Source organism: Peromyscus californicus, unplaced genomic scaffold (genome assembly GCF_007827085.1).
Source record: "Peromyscus californicus insignis strain IS unplaced genomic scaffold, ASM782708v3 Scaffold_8__1_contigs__length_139910024, whole genome shotgun sequence".
Classification (NCBI taxonomy): domain Eukaryota; kingdom Metazoa; phylum Chordata; class Mammalia; order Rodentia; family Cricetidae; genus Peromyscus; species Peromyscus californicus.
In genome coordinates, this window is record NW_026294606.1 from 33,684,317 (window position 1) to 33,698,920 (window position 14,604).

The window sequence follows — 14,604 nt, forward strand, 5'->3', positions numbered from 1 at the left end:
ATATTGACAGACTATTGAAGAGTATCCAGAAACGACTAGAATGATCTGTAAACTGTGCTAGGGACATGATGAGAGGCCTGGGAATGATAACATTTTAGAGGTAATCCAGTATTTTTCCTCTTAGATTAAGGAGTCAAAGCCAGAGGAAGGCAGCTTCCATAATAATGAAGAAAACCATGAGGATGAATTGTAATACAAATTGTTATTCTGAAAAGTAGCAGCTTCCCTTCCCTGGAAGCAATTGAACAGGTTCCTGAAGTCCAACAGACAGGAATGCCATTTCCTGGAATTCTGGAAGGCTAGAGTAGGTGACTTTATATTCTTCTTCAGTTAGAAATTTTCTATTTCTTAAATGCAAAAAATAGATGACAAATGGATAGATAGATGCTAGACAGATATAGATAGACCCGTTGCATAGATAGATGCTAGACAGATACAGATAGACCCATTGAATAGATAGGTGCTAGACAGATACAGATAGACCCATTGAATAGATAGGTGCTAGACAGATATAGATAGACCCATTGAATAGATGGATGCTAGACAGATACAGATAGACCCATTGAATAGATGGATGCTAGACAGATACAGATAGACCCATTGAATAGATGGATTCTAGACAGATACAGATAGACCCATTGAATAGATGGATGCTAGACAGATACAGATAGACCCATTGAATAGATGGATGCTAGACAGATACAGATAGACCCATTGAATAGATGGATGCTAGACAGATATAGATAGACTGACATTAGAGGCTGGAAGGTACTTTTGCATTACACACTTAAGGAGAAGCAGCATTGGTTCAAGATGTACTATTTGGTGGTCTTCAGCCAGTACTTGCCGCTTATGGATATAATTGAAAATGTCATTCTCATCACATAGATGAATTTTTAAAATTAGCATAGAGATTTCAGGTTCTTGACATGTACAGAAAAACAAATATCCAGATTCTTCCTCCATTGAATTGCACTGGGATCCTTGCCAAAATTTTACTTCTCATGTAACCCTAGGCTGATTCCTTGACTTCTGTCCTGTTCTGTTGACCTAGTCTATTTTATACAACCACAGCAAGGTTTGGATGACTGTACTTTAAAGACTAACTTGAGAAATGATGGAATGTGCAACTTTGTTCTTTTCCCACAGAGCCTTGGTTATTCAAAATTCTTTTTATTTATATGTATATTTGAGTATCAGTTTGTCAATTTCTATAAAAATCAGTAGGGCTTTTTACTGCATTTACATTAAGTATTGGATTGATTTGAGGAGAAATTATGTCATTATAGTATAACATCTTTTAGATCACAAACATAGAATCTGCCTACATTAATCTGGATCTTTGTCAAGACTTTTAAAGAATGGGGTTGTTTGTTCTACTCACAAAATAACTAGTTATTTGTTTAGTCTCCAAGTGTTAGCAGAGGGCAAAAAGCTGAGCCACAAACAATGGGCTTCATTACTCACGGCACAACAGGTGATGTAAGTGTTCTGTTTGTTTCAATTCTTACTTCCCGGTCCAGTGGGCCTGGGGCACATGTGGGTCCATTTGGTTAGTGTGTACATAGGCTTGTGTCATAGCTGAGGTATACTGAGTTTAGAAAAGTCTCCATCTACTGAAGAGTATGTTAGCAAATTTGCCTACTCTTTGTCCCAAAGGGAAGATTAGCTTTGTTATTCAAATAGGAAATAGACCTTTTCTTTGTCATAGAGGGATGGCTGAGTGGGAGGTACCATTTCTGTCTTTTGTTGTACAATTGTCCTCCCCCCTCCCCCGCCACAAAATGCAGAATTGTTTATTGGTTGTTCAGTGCAGAATTGTGAGCCCTGAAGCATATATGCACACAAACAACAAAAATGGACTCAGCACATTCTATTTATATTTTTGTGCTTACACATATATTGTGTTTATGTGTGTGTGTGTGTGTGTGTGTGTGTGTGTGTGTGTGTGTGTGTGTATAACAACAATAACCAGAGATAGCCTATTAACTTGAGTGTCGGGGAGTGTATTATGGGAGAGGTTAGTGGAAAGAAAGGGAGGGCAGAAAGTACTATAATTTTATTTCAATTAAAATGTATTTTAAAACATTCAGTTCTTCTTAATTTAAAAATGAAAAGTTGGAGGGACTCACGCTGACCTGGCTCTCAACAATTTCTGCTATTACCTTCACCTTCTTTACTGAATCTTCCCATGAGTACACTACTTACTCGGTCACTCTGATTAACCTGCGATGAAACACCATGATGAAAAAAATTGTGGAGCGAAGGGTTTATTTGGCTTACACTTCTACATTGTAGTCCATCACTGAAGGAAGTCAGGACAGGCACTCAAACAGGGCAGGAACCTGGAAGCAGGACCTGATGCAGAGGCCATAGAGGGGTGTAGCTTACTGGCTTGCTCCTCATGGCTTGCTCAGTCTGCTTTCTTACAGAACCCAGGACCACCAACCCAGGAGTGGCACCACCCCCAATGGCCTGAGCCCTCTACCATCAATCACTAATTAAGAAAATGCTCTACAGGGTAGGTTAACAGACCAGTCTTATGGAGGAATTTTCTCAGTCGAGTCTTCCTTCTCTTAGATGATTACAGTTTGCATCAAGTTGACATAAATCTAGCCAGCACATGCAGATTGGAGGCAGAGCATTTCAATTTGTCCAATGTGGCATTGAGTTAAGATTAATAACAATAGGACCTCAATGGTGCAATTCAGGGGCTAGTCTTCATCAGTGACCTCTGCCCTACTTCCTAGGCTACTCGGCCCAATAGGCAAAAGCAATTATACGAATCATTAGTGTAGGCCTTAGATTGGAGGGCTGCTTTCTTCTTAAATTTCAGGATTGGTTGTTACACTTCACTCGTGGCAATAATCTGAATGCAGCATGATCTTTTTTTTCTCACAGACTCCATCACAGCCTGTAAGAAGTAAGTCTAGGGAAATGCTGTACTCCATACCAACCCTCGTCAAGAAGTCAAAACTCATCTTAATATCTTCCAGAGCTGAAATGTTCAGTGCATTTTGTGTGTGCAGATGATATAAGATACAGCCCAGGATCTTTGCTGTCTCTTTAGTGTACTTCAGCATTTAATCTTTAATAATATTGGCATTTTAGAGTATGAGTCAGTCGTACAGAATGGTTTTTGTTTGGTTGGTTTTTTGAGACAGGGTGTCTCTGTTAAACAGCCCTAGCTGCCCTGGATCTCGATCTGTAGACCTGGCTGACCTTGAACCCACAGAGTACAGCCTGCCTCTACCTCCTGAGTGCTGGGATTAAAGCTATACACCCTCACCACCCAACTTACACAGAATGTTTTTAAGTTTGGTTTGCCTCCTTGTTTTGGGGGATTCTACTCACAATTTTCAAGGAAGGAAATGTCAGTGACATATACGTAAAGATACAAATGGCCATCTTAGACAACACAGATAACTTTAAAAGTTGAACATTTAGGCAACTCATCAACAAGTTTGCTTCTTTTGTGGGTATTATTAATTATTTTCCTCTCCATACACCCTTACAATGCTGTGTTTTTAGCTATGCATATTGCTTATTTATTTTTGTATTCTGGTTGAATATTTGTGGATCTTTTCTTTTGATTGGGATTGCAAGATCTTTATCAAACTGTGTCTTACTCCCTTCCACTTGCTTAGCATCAAGTACAGAGTTGCTTGTTGATATTTTCACAATCTCAGATGCTTAGATGCTGCTGCACTAGGGTCAAGGATTCCTGAAAAGAGAGGTACAGCATCTCAATAAAGAACTAATGATTCAGGGCTGGAGAGATGGCTCAGCAGGTAAGAGCACCAGCTGCTCTTCCAAATGACCCAAGTTTGAGTTCCAGCAGCCACACGGCAGTTCACAACTATCTGTAGCTCCAGTTTCAGGAAATCCAGTGTCCTCTTGTGTCCTCAAAGGGCACCAGGCATGTTGATGCACATGAATGCAAGCAAAACACCCATATACGTAAAATAAATATTACAAGAATTAAAAGTATCTAGGAGCTACAATAAAGAAACAGTGTTTTAAAAGAACTAATTATTCCACCCATCTCTTTAACATGGCTTAGGGTGAGCCCACCTCCTGGAAGTGGTCACTTAGCCAAAGTGATTGAACCCGTCCAACTGGACTGTTAGATTCCCACCCAGACCAGAGAGAGATTCTGTTCTCTTGACCAGCAGTTTTTTACTCTAACAGGATTAGTGATCCAATGGTGTCTTGTTTGCTCCAGTCAAGGTCTCACATTGAAGTCCAAGCCGGCCTTTGGACTCCTAGTAATCATGCTGCCTCAGCTTCTGGAGTGCTGGAATTATAGGTGTGAGCCACCATACCCACCCACATTCTGCTGTGTGCTGTGTTACAGGTATGGATTTGAGTCTGAAAGGCAGTGGCTGGAGTCGCCAGGTTCTTGTGCCTCTTTACCGTGAATTGTACAGAGATGCATGCATAGCTGCAGGAAAGAAAATAGCTTATTAAAACTGAAATACAGAGCATTAGGGACTGTGCCAGACCTTGCCTGTGGTCCGACTCCAAGACAGCAGAGGGGATGTGTGTATGTGGCAGGGGTTATATGACCCTTTATGGGTCATTTTCATGGGATCCGCCTCTCCCAAGCTTATATAACAGCTTTTTTGAGTCTGCTTCCTAGGCTGAATGAAGTCCAGGAGGCTAAGGCTTCCAATATTTCCATTGCAGCCTTTTGTATGCTGTCTGCCTTCACCCTATTCCCTACTTTGCATCAGCTGGGCCCCGCAACAACAGTAAATCATGTCATTTGTTCATTTTTCATGGTTTTCCCCCCTAAATTATCCTAATCCAAATGTGTGCTCCATACACACATTAGTCCTGCTGCAGAGTCTTCCAGAATCTGACCTCATTGCTCCTCCATCTGTTTTTGTTTGTTTATTTTCACCTCCATAGTGACCTTGCCTTTGGATTTAGCCCTTTTTAAAGCCTTCCCAGCTTCACCCCTTGTAATCTATCTGTGATGATTGGGATTTTTCTTCACTTTCCTCATTTCTCTCTCAGTTGCATTTAAAAAGAAAACTTAGCTGGCTGAGAGAAACTACTTTTCATATAGCTAGAAAGTTTAGCAATGGTCTGGCTTCACAGGCTAATTGAGCAATATTTTTTAAACCAGGGCTTCTTTCTCTTTTTGGTGAACCCTGTCACATAATAACAGGATGGCCACTAACAGAGAGTTTTGCATACCAGAAGATTAATTACTCATCTTGAAAGATAATATACTTGTGAATTTCTGAGAATTCCTGGAAAGAACTATGTCTGCAGAGCCTAATTGATGGGTTACAACTGTAATGGTGTGGAAAGGTTGGAATGCTGCCGATCCACAGTCTAATTTACCTTGTCTTGGACTAGCTTTAGCCCCCTTAACAGCCATTCCTTGCCAGCCTCCATGTCAAAACTAACATTCTGTGACTAAAGAAAAAGTTCTTTGAACTCTATTAATATAATAGGTGACTAGCTTCCACCAAGGTAAAGCTAAGAATGTCATCCCATAGCATCTGAGACTTGGCAGGAGAGATTCCCCATCTTGCCTTGCATTTGTAACCAACTCTCTGATGTGCCCACTAATGTATTCTAAAGTTCCCTTGATTTATAACTGTCTTGGCTACTATAAAACTTCATGAAATGCTTCCATGTGGGAACATGGGACTTGTGGTAACCTAGATCCATGTTTCCTAGACCTTGGTCACTCCAATTTGGCTCTAGAATAAACTCTTATTCCTTTTGAGGTGAGAGCTGTGGGGTTTTTTGTTTTGTTTTGTTTGTTTGTTTGCATTAACACCCCCTGCACTTGAAGTATAACACAAACCTTTAGATTACATCTCAGTAGACTAACTTGGAGTAAGTGCCTCTTTGTCTTTCAACCAATTCCATGGTCTCCTCTAGGGCATGTGTTTGGGAGTTCTAGACTGCGCTCCCTTGACTTACAGATTTGGTCCTGCAGGTTCCTGATCTGTTCTATTCAAGACCAAGTTCATTGTGGTGCTGAGCATTTAGAATGGGACAGTGAGGAAGGTACAAAAGACTTTGTTCAGCCCTCTTTCCGTTCTGCTGCCGCCATGCCATCCAGACTGAGGAAGACCCGGAAACTCCGGGGCCACGTGAGCCACGGCCACGGCCGCATCGGTAAACACCGCAAGCACCCAGGAGGCCGCGGTAATGCTGGAGGCATGCATCACCACAGGATCAACTTCGACAAATATCATCCAGGTTACTTTGGGAAAGTTGGTATGAGACATTACCACTTAAAGAGGAACCAGAGCTTCTGTCCGACTGTCAACCTGGATAAATTGTGGACACTGGTCAGTGAGCAGACACGCGTCAATGCTGCAAAGAACAAGACTGGAGCTGCTCCCATCATTGATGTTGTGCGATCAGGCTACTACAAAGTTCTGGGGAAGGGAAAGCTCCCTAAGCAGCCTGTCATCGTGAAAGCCAAATTTTTCAGCAGAAGAGCTGAAGAGAAGATAAAGGGTGTTGGAGGTGCCTGTGTCCTGGTGGCTTGAAGCCACCCAGGGAGGTTAATTAAATGCTAACATTTTCCAAAAAAAAAAAAAAAAAAAAAAAAAAGACTTTGTTCAAAGACTTACACAATTAGCATACAACCACAGCAACTGCAGAGAAGACAGGAGGATTTTCAACTAAACTAAAAGCAGCCCTTGGTGCAGGCACAGATACAATCGGGAATGTCCCAAGGTGAGCTATCACTTATTATAATCTAAAATGCTGTATCTGGGTGCAAATTTAAGATGCTTGTGAAACACATGAGTTTATATGTAGAACTACATGTAAAGTACATGCTTACAAAAGCCCATACTGTGCAAAGGAGCCCAAACTCTGAGCTGTGTAACACAAGATCCCCCAACTCTATCTATAATGGTAATGTTAGAGTTGCTAAGGCCTCTCTTTGCTTGGCTCACTCACTCCCTTGGAAGTGTATCTTTTACTAATATTCTGCTTCTGTTGCAGCTGTGTGTCTCTGATCAATGCCTTGCTGCAAGGCACAAAGGCATTCCTTGATGCTACCCACCACCCACCAAACATCAGTATCAATGTGCAAAACTCAGGCGCCAGTGTTAAGGGAATCATTTCTGTGGAGTATTTCTTTTGTAATTTTTTTGTTTGTTTTTGTTTTTGTAGCTGGGTTTGTGGCACAGAGTAGAGACTAAGGACTGGGCTATCTATCTAGATTAGCATATACAAATCCAGCTTGCAAAGAAAGACAGGAAGACCTTCTTCACTTTTCTTCTAAAGCATGCACAAGAAAAGTGCTGAGTATGTAAATAGGAGAGGAGGGTGCTATGTAAATGTCCTGTGAAAGGCTATGCACCCTGTGGCCCAAAGCTTTCTGGGCTTCCTCAAAAACCCCAGCTCACTAACCACTCCCTTTCATAAGCATCCTTTCCCATCTTAATAAATGTCTCTTAATAATAAAAAATCTTTACTTTATCTGCTTCTAGCCTTTGTCCCTGGTACATTCTTTAACCTGACGCAAGAGCATGGAATCAGTGTCCTCTGAACACAGGTCCACAGCATGGTACTAAGCATGTTTTTTTTTCCCCCCCTCTGTCTCTCTCTGCCCACCCCCACCCCTCCTCAGATGCTTTCCAGAAGCCTAAGCAAGCTTTCTCTGACACTCGGAGATTTTTCACACTTTTTCTGAAGTTTCTACCCACTTCCACCATGCTTGCTTACCATCATTGTTGAGCATGCTGGCTTTCTCAGATTCTAACTCAAAAAAGCCAAAACTTTCTTTCTTCTCTCTTTCCCTCCCCCTGGCAACTGCCAAGACTTACAGCTTTCCTACCCTGCTACTTTTCTCTCAAACTTTAGTGAAATTGTCCTCAAGCTTCCTTCTGAGTCTGCTTTCATATTCTTTTCCTAATGAGACTAAAAACCTGAAAGGGAACCCTACATTCCCCGGTAACGGACTGAGCAGTAAGATCAGATGATGCTCTGAGTAGATTATTCTTTCAGCTTGTGTGCAGAAATTGATGGGTAGGTGTGGCAGGATGGATGATGACAATGGAGTAGTGTTAACCCCACTGATTGAGAAGATCACTGTCACAGTTTAAAGCTAAATTTGAAGCAAGCTTTAATTTAAAATGGCCCTGAATCACGGTTTGCAGTGGTTTAAGAAGGAAAACCCATAATTCATTGCGTTTCCCATTAGGTCCAATCAGGGGCAAGCATACATCCTGAAGTACCTCCAGCCTGTGAACCTCTCACCCACGTGTGATCAAGCACATCCAGTGCAGATGGGTCAAACAAACTTGTTTATGGGATTGAAAAACATATGGCTTGTTATCTCCCATAAACAATAGCCTCCAGCATTTCAGGAACTATCTGTCCTTAGGCAAAGAGCTTGTGGATCAGAGACATTTTTGTTTCATGAATCTCTAAGGCATAGTAATTAAAACTTAAAATGTATCTTTGGCTCTCACAGTAACACTCAGGGAATGTTTAATTTTTGTTAATTCAGAGAAAGCAACTCTGACAACTTGGAGAAACACAAGTATTTTGTAGCTATATTTGTGTTTGTCAGATATTGAATAGAAAAACTTGATATAAAATTATTCCCTGGTGGTCAGTGAGATGGCTCAGTGGGTAAGGATGTGCTCTGCCAAGAATGACAGCCAGAGTTTGATTCCTGGCATCCATATGCTGCTGGAAGAAGAGAACTGACTCCTGCAAGTTGTCCTCTGCCTTCTGGCTTCCATGAGTGCACGCACCATGGCACATGTGGACCTGCCCCTCTCTCTCTTATAAACAGACAAATCAGTATAAGAAAAGAAGGAGGCCGGGCGGTGGTGGCGCACGCCTTTAATCCCAGCACTCGGGAGGCAGAGCCAGGCGGATCTCTGTGAGTTCGAGGCCAGCCTGGGCTACCAAGTGAGTTCCAGGAAAGGCGCAAAGCTACACAGAGAAACCCTGTCTCGAAAAACAACAACAACAACAACAAAAAAAAAAAAAAAAAAAAAGAAAAGAAGGAGAAAACAAATTTTTTCCTTGAGTTACAAAGTTGGGAGGGGACGTGTTATAGGAAGCATATAGGGAGCTAAAGCAGGAAAATGGGGTATATGATCATATTTCATTGTGAATGCATAGATGAAATTTTCAATGATAAAGAAAAATTATAATAGCAATATTCTGCATCATCATTAGTGAATGGATTTCAAACCAAAGACACTACCCTCAAAATATAGTTGTAGGAAGCCAAAATATGCCATTCTAAAACTTGCCTCTTTTTATCAAGTTATTTGAGCTCTTTATTTTGAGAATTAGCAAATACTGAAGATGTTCTGAAAATGGAGTAGAAATCACCCTTTGTAAAAGAAAGTTACTTCTGAATAGAAGTTATAACCTGAACAGAAGCAAATATCCACTCACAGGTGTGTGTTCTCTTTTTGCAAAGAAAAGAAAAAGACTGCATAAATTCCTAGTAATTCTTAGAGTAGAGGAGACACAGGCTTAAATCTGCATATAAACCTTCCAGGTATTTGTCTTTCAATTTTTATTTATTTATTATTTACATATTACATTTTAAGTAAGTATGACATGTATGTGCATGTAGATAAGGAGAGGCAAGAGTGCATTTGTGGAGTCGGGTCTCATTGTCTTTATGTGGACTCAGGGGAGTCAGGCTCAGGCTGCCAGGCTTCTGGAGGAGGTGCCTTGACTGGCCTACTGTTTTGTCTTTTAGACAGGACTCCTGTAGTTCAACTTGGTCTTGAGTAGCTATGCAACCAAAGATGACAATCAACTCCTGATCCTCCTGCCCCTGTTTTCTAAGCACTGAGACTGCAGCTCTGTGCCCCCCAGTGCCTGGCTTAATCTGTCTTTTGTTATGGGGATTCATCTCAACTAAAAGCTCAGGAAAGAGAAGAAATATTCTTCTCTCCCTACACAATCAGATTATAGCAGTTCCCAGTCACTAACTATGAAAGAGAACAATTTATTTGGCTTTTATGTAATAGAGAAGGGAAGGGTCTACATGAGGAGTTATTTCAGAAAAGAGTTGTGCTGTCTTTGTTTGTGTCTAGTCAAAATAACTAATTACTCTAATCAGTTCTGCTCTTAACTTTTTCTTAACTGTCCAATCTGTGAGGAAAATATAATTTGATACATAAAATAAGTTCATGACCCAACCTGCTAATATTCCTTCAGGTAAGTTAAAAATAGCATGAACAGAATATGCTACATGGGTGCACCTATTGTCTGTTAACTTTATGCAATTATATCTAATGTTCAAAACAACTACATTATTATAGATATAAAGAAGAAGTCTAATAAACATTTTCTTGTCTAGTTTTTTTTTTTTTTTTGACATCTGCCAGTGCTGGTGTGTGTGTGTGTGTGTGTGTGTGTGTGTGTGTGTGTGTGTGTGTGTGTGTGTGTTGAAACAATCACTATCATGAGTGGTCAAAGTCTACATATCTCTGGCAGGAATGGTATTTGTTACTGAACTGCAGGAGGATATTTTGGCAAGCTGGAAGATGTACAAAACTATTCCATCCCATAAATCTTACCACCTGAGTCATCAGTTTGAATTTCCTCATTGAAACAGAGAAAACATCTTTAATCATGCAAATATTTGAAAACTGCAAGTTTGTCTTTATTTGGTATTTGGGAGATAATTAAAATGGACAGCTTATGATTGATTAATACATGAATAATGGGTTAGTTTAAAAATAGTTGGTTTTTGTTCTGTCTTGATATCAACACTCCATCAACAGGAATTAAGAAAATAGCATACCCAGGCTCCAGCTCCTCCCGAAGGCAATTAGCCAGCATAAAAGAATGTGAGGTCAGGTGGACTGCTACCAAATAAACCAACCTGATTCTTTCCCTGCATTTATCATTGGTAATTCTCACAGGTCATTTTTAATTTTGGTCTTTGATTTATATTAGATCTGGGTGTTTGAATGAGAAATGTCCCCATCGGCTCAGGCATTTGGACACTTGGCCCCCTGTTGGTGGTGCTATTTGAGGAGGTGTAAATGGTGCAACCTCACTGGAGGAAGTATGTCACTAAAGGTGGATTTTGTTCCAGCTTGACCCTCCCCTTTCCCTATGTTCTCATTCCCCAATCCTCGCCCTCTGCCACCACCCCCACACCCAGTCCGCTCATGTAGATCTCATCCACTTCTCCTTTGCTGGGTCGTCCATGTGTCCCTCCTAGGGTCTTTCCCTGTTAGCTAGCCTCTCTGGAGTTGTGGGTTGCAGTCTGGCCATCCCTTCCCTCACATCTGGTATCCACTTATGAGTGAGTACATACTATGTTTGTCCTTCTGAGTCTGAGTTACCTCACTCAGGATGATATTTTCTAGTACCATCCATTTGCCTGCAAATTTCTTGATGTCATTGTTTTTTACTGCTGAGTAGTATTCCATTGTGTATATGTGCCACATTTTCTTTATCCATTCTTCAGTTGAGGGGCATCTAGTTTGTTTCCAGGTTCTTGCTATTATGAATAGTGCTGATATGAACATAGTTGAGCATGTGTCCTTGTGGTAAGATTGAGCATTCCTTGGGTATATGCCCAAGAGTGGTATAACTGGGTCTTGAGGAAGACTTATTCCCAGTTTTCTGAGAAACTGCCATACTGACTTTCACAGTGGCTATACAAGTTTGCATTCCCACCAACAGTGGAGGAGTGTTCCCCTTGTTCCACATCCTCTCCAACATAAGCTGTCTTCAGTGTTTTTGATCTTAGCCATTCTGACAGGTGTAAGATGGTACCTCAGAGTTGTTTTGATTTGCATTTCCCTGATGACTACGGATGTTGAGCATTTCTTTAAATGTCTTTCAGCCATTTGAGATTCTTCTGTTGAGAATTCTCTGTTAAGCTCTATAGCCCATTTTTCAATTGGATTGTTCAGTATTTTGAAGTCTAGCTTTTTGAGTTCTCTAGGCCCTCTGGATACGGAAGATGGTTGTTTGGAAACACCCAGGCAGGGGGGTTGGGATCCATCTCTGGTGCATGGGCAGGCTTTTGGGAATCCGGTACCTGTGGTGTGGTGCCTTGCCCAGCCTTGGTACAGTGGGAAGGGGCTTGGACCTCCCTAGACTCAGTGTACCAGGTTCTGCTGACTCCCCATGGAAGACCTTGATTGTGGGAATGTGGGGTGGCTTGGGAGGGAGGGCTGGGAGATGGGAGGAGGGAGGAGGTGGGATCTGTGGGTGGTATGTAGAGTGAGTAGAAAATTTCTTAATAAAGAAAAATTTAAAAAATACAAAAAAAAGAAATCATGCATTTGAAGGAAAGCAGGGAGGGTATATGGGAGGAGGGTTTGGATGGTGGAAAAGGAAGGGAGATATATTGTAATTAAATTACAAACTTTATAATTAAAAAAGTGTTTAAAAAAGGTGGATTTTGACATTAAAAACTTGCTACTTGCAGTTTGTATTCTTTCTCATGCTCGTGGAAGAGAGGTGAGGTCTCAGCTTCCTGCCTCTACCTTCATGGCTGCTGCCATGTCTCTCCACTACGATGGAAAAGCAAGTATAAATAATCCCTTCCTTCTATATGTTGCCTTGGTCATAGTGTTTTATCACAGCTACAGAAAGTAACTAATCTACTAGGAGATGGATTTGGAAGGTTGATCCCCAGGCACACAGGTAAGACGGCTGATGTCATTTGGTAATCTGGTTCAAACCACCAGACTGATCATTATTTTTATGCTCCTAGAGCCTAAGTCATTGAACCTCTCATGTTTCTTTCCATTAAGCTATATCACCATGAAGTAATTTTGTAGACCAACCCTGTGGTAACCATACTGGGAGACACAAAGGAAACAGGTTGATAATAGATTCTACTGGAGTAATGATTAGTTGCCATGTGAATGTTCAGCCGTATGATCAGTACAGTCAACACTAGGCCTTGAAGGGATTTTAGCTCTTGTGAAGAAAATACTTTAATGTTGGAAAGTGTCACCAGACACAAATGTTAAAATGTTTGCATTACATTCTCACATGTGCTGCTAAGTTTCTGTCAACTCGACACAAACTTAGACATACTCAGGAAGAAAGAATCTCAACTGAGAAATTGTCTGCATCAAACTGACCTATGGCCATGACCTATGGAGAATTCTCTTGATTGCTAGTTAATATAGGAGGGCTTAGTCCACTGTGAACAGTGCTGTCCTTGGCAGGTGTGTATTGGGTATGTAAGAAAGGTAGCTGAGCAGGGGTTGGGGGCCATTTAGTAAGTAGCATTCCTCTATGGCTTCTGCTTCAAATTCCTACCTTGAGTTCCTGCCTTGACATCTCTGGATGAGAGATCATAAAGTGTAAGATGAAATAAGCTCCCCACCCCCAGTTGTTTTGGGACAGTGTTTCACCACAGTAACAACAAGCAAAGCAGGACAGAAATTGGTACCAGAAAAATGAAACATTGCTGTGACAGATCTGACCATGTTGTTCAGGGAAGATTGGGTAAGTGTTGGGAAGTTTGGATTGGAAAAGCTAATGAGTTCTCAGAACTCAGTGGGCTTTTCTGTGGGCACTTGGAAGATAAGAAATTAAAGGGGGGGCCAGAGGGCAGTTGAAAAGTCCCTCAAAGACTCTACTAGCTGTTTATGTTATATGTTTTAATTAAGAATCTGTAGAACCAAAACTTTTGCTTTACTGGGATAATGGTTTTTAATCAGCTGGAGCTTAAAAATTAGCTGTGATTAATGAAAGACCAGCAGGAGGTGAAAACTTTGGGGAAGTATTTCCTCAGGGTCGGCCCACAAAAGCTGTGGTTCAGAGAGGATCAAGAGTACATCTCAAGCTGGCAGTGAATTTAGTCATGTGTATGACACTCCAGAGTCGTACTTGTTTTCAAAGCATGAAGGGATCATGGAAAGAAGCAAAGACTTGGCACTGTATTGTCATGTTGGAGTCCCTGGAGTCCCTCAGAGAGATCAGGAGGCCATCAGTAAAAGCATTGCTTCATTTTCAGGAGAGAAGCACATACTTCCATGACTAATGGAGATACTAGGACTGTGGGGTGACTCCAAGGACAACAGCCAGTGTGCCGTGGAGGTGGCATGCACATATCAGACAAGCTATGTATATGCACTATGGATGGTAGAGCTAGAGAGGTAGGGCAATTCAAGCCCTTTGGAGCCCAGAAGTCTATGAGTGAGTTCTCGATGTCAAACACTGAGCTATTTTACACTTTTGTGGTTGGTTTGTTTGGTTTTTGTTGTTGTTTGGATTTTTTGTTTTTGTTTTTGTTTTGTTGTTGTTATTCTGATTGTAACTACACCCTAGTTCTTTTTTGAAATAAGAAAGTATAAAACTTATTTTGGATTTTTATAGGAGCCCAATTAAGAGACTTTGGATTTTTTTTTTTAAAGAGAACTTGGTATTTTAAATTCTTGGGATTTTTAAAAGACTGTGGAATTTTTTAAAGTTGAGCTGTAGTTTATAATGTGATATGAACGTGGGATCTTGACAAAAATAAGAAAGGTTATGGTTTAACAGTAATGCATTTATGTCAGGTTGACAAGTGATGGATTGTGCTGGTTGGTTTTTGTCAACTTGACACAGACCTAGAGTCACTTGGGAAGAGGGAATACCAGATGAGGAACTGCC

At 41.0% G+C, this 14,604-nt stretch overlaps 1 protein-coding gene across 1 annotated transcript; it reads left to right on the plus strand.

Moving 5' to 3' along the window:
* Nucleotides 1–6,059: 6,059 nt before the first annotated feature.
* Nucleotides 6,060–6,559, plus strand: LOC128103592 (60S ribosomal protein L27a). The gene has a single exon (XM_052728112.1). The coding sequence runs from the start codon at nucleotides 6,078–6,080 to the stop codon at nucleotides 6,522–6,524; it is 447 nt and encodes a 148-aa protein (XP_052584072.1). The 5' UTR covers nucleotides 6,060–6,077; the 3' UTR covers nucleotides 6,525–6,559.
* The last annotated feature ends 8,045 nt before the right edge of the window (nucleotides 6,560–14,604 follow it).